The following is a 1,273-nucleotide window of genomic DNA, read 5'->3' as shown; positions in this document are numbered from 1 at the left end:
CCAAAGTGACTCCCGATGCACCGTATCGAACGCCTTCTTGAGGTCAATGTAGGCTGCGAGCAGCCCACGCCCGCCCCCGGGCGGGCGTGTGTTATATATATATAACACACGCACAAGCACAGTAATGTGTACACAAAAATGAAAATGAAAATAGCCACAGTGAGATTTTAAAAATAATTGTTTTTTCACTTATTCTTTTCAATTCTCATTGTGGCTCTTTTCATTTTCAAACACACACACATATACATACATGTATACATACGTATGTATATATGTTTGTATATATATATGTATATGTATTTATATGTGTATATATATATGTATATATATGTATATATATATATATATATATATATATATATATGTATATATATATAATATATATATATATATACATACATACATACATACATACATATATATATATATATATATATATATATATATGTATATATGTATGTATATATATATATATATATATATATATATATATATATATATATATATATATATATATATATCATCATCATCATCATTTGGGGCCAATGCCGAACGGGGGCCCATAGCTGCATCCTCTCTTTGTTTCTCCCTTTTGGGGTCCCTCATGGCAAGCCGCCAGGCAGGGACTCGGCCCATCTCGAGCTCCTCACGAAGGGTTTGATCGATCTGCCCAAGCCACGAATTCCTAGGTTGTCCCACAGGCCTCCTCCATCCAGGGCTCTCTCGTCCAGTGACAACCTGGTGGGCAGGATCATCCTGTGGGAAACGAGCCAGGTGGCCGTATAGCCTGAGTTGGCGATCACGGATTGTGCAGATAACAGGTCCTATGCCAGTCTCATGGTGCAACCATTGGTTGGATACGTGGTCATGCCCACAGTACCCCATGATCCGGCGCAAGGACCTATTAGAGAAGGCATCAAGACGAGACTCTAAGGTGTAAGATAACGTCCAGGTTCCACTACTGTATAGCAGAACTCGCATTATCAGGGCCTTGAAAACCCGTAGCTTGGTCCTTCTGCACAGATACCAGCATTTCCAAATACTCTTGTCAAGAGAGTTCATGACCCCTGCGGCCAGGCCAATCTGTAGGCTGACTTCTTGGTCTGACAGCCCAAATTTATGAACTACACTACCAAGCTCTCTGTGACTTTAATGTCCTCGCCACAAGCACGTACCGACCGAACAGGTTCTCCTAGCAAGTCCCCAAAGTCCTTGATCTTGGTCTCAGTCCAGGAGACTTCTAGACCCAAGGGCTTTGCTTCATTACTAAATG

At 41.0% G+C, this 1,273-nt stretch overlaps 1 protein-coding gene across 1 annotated transcript in view; it reads right to left on the bottom strand.

Annotated features, from left to right (window-relative positions):
* The window catches only part of LOC138864455 (uncharacterized), a 14,155-nt gene extending 13,093 nt beyond the window's left edge, over window positions 1-1,062 (bottom strand). Inside the window, exon 1 of the mRNA XM_070131577.1 lies at window positions 651-1,062. Within this exon, the coding sequence (XP_069987678.1) occupies window positions 651-1,062 (412 nt within the window). The remainder of the gene's footprint in view (window positions 1-650) is intronic.
* Window positions 1,063-1,273: the final 211 nt, after the last annotated feature.

The sequence above is a fragment of the Penaeus vannamei genome, chromosome 16 (genome assembly GCF_042767895.1).
Source record: "Penaeus vannamei isolate JL-2024 chromosome 16, ASM4276789v1, whole genome shotgun sequence".
Taxonomy (NCBI): Eukaryota; Metazoa; Arthropoda; class Malacostraca; order Decapoda; family Penaeidae; genus Penaeus; species Penaeus vannamei.
Note: the sequence above shows the minus strand (reverse complement) of the source record. Positions and strands in the feature narration are given on the sequence as shown.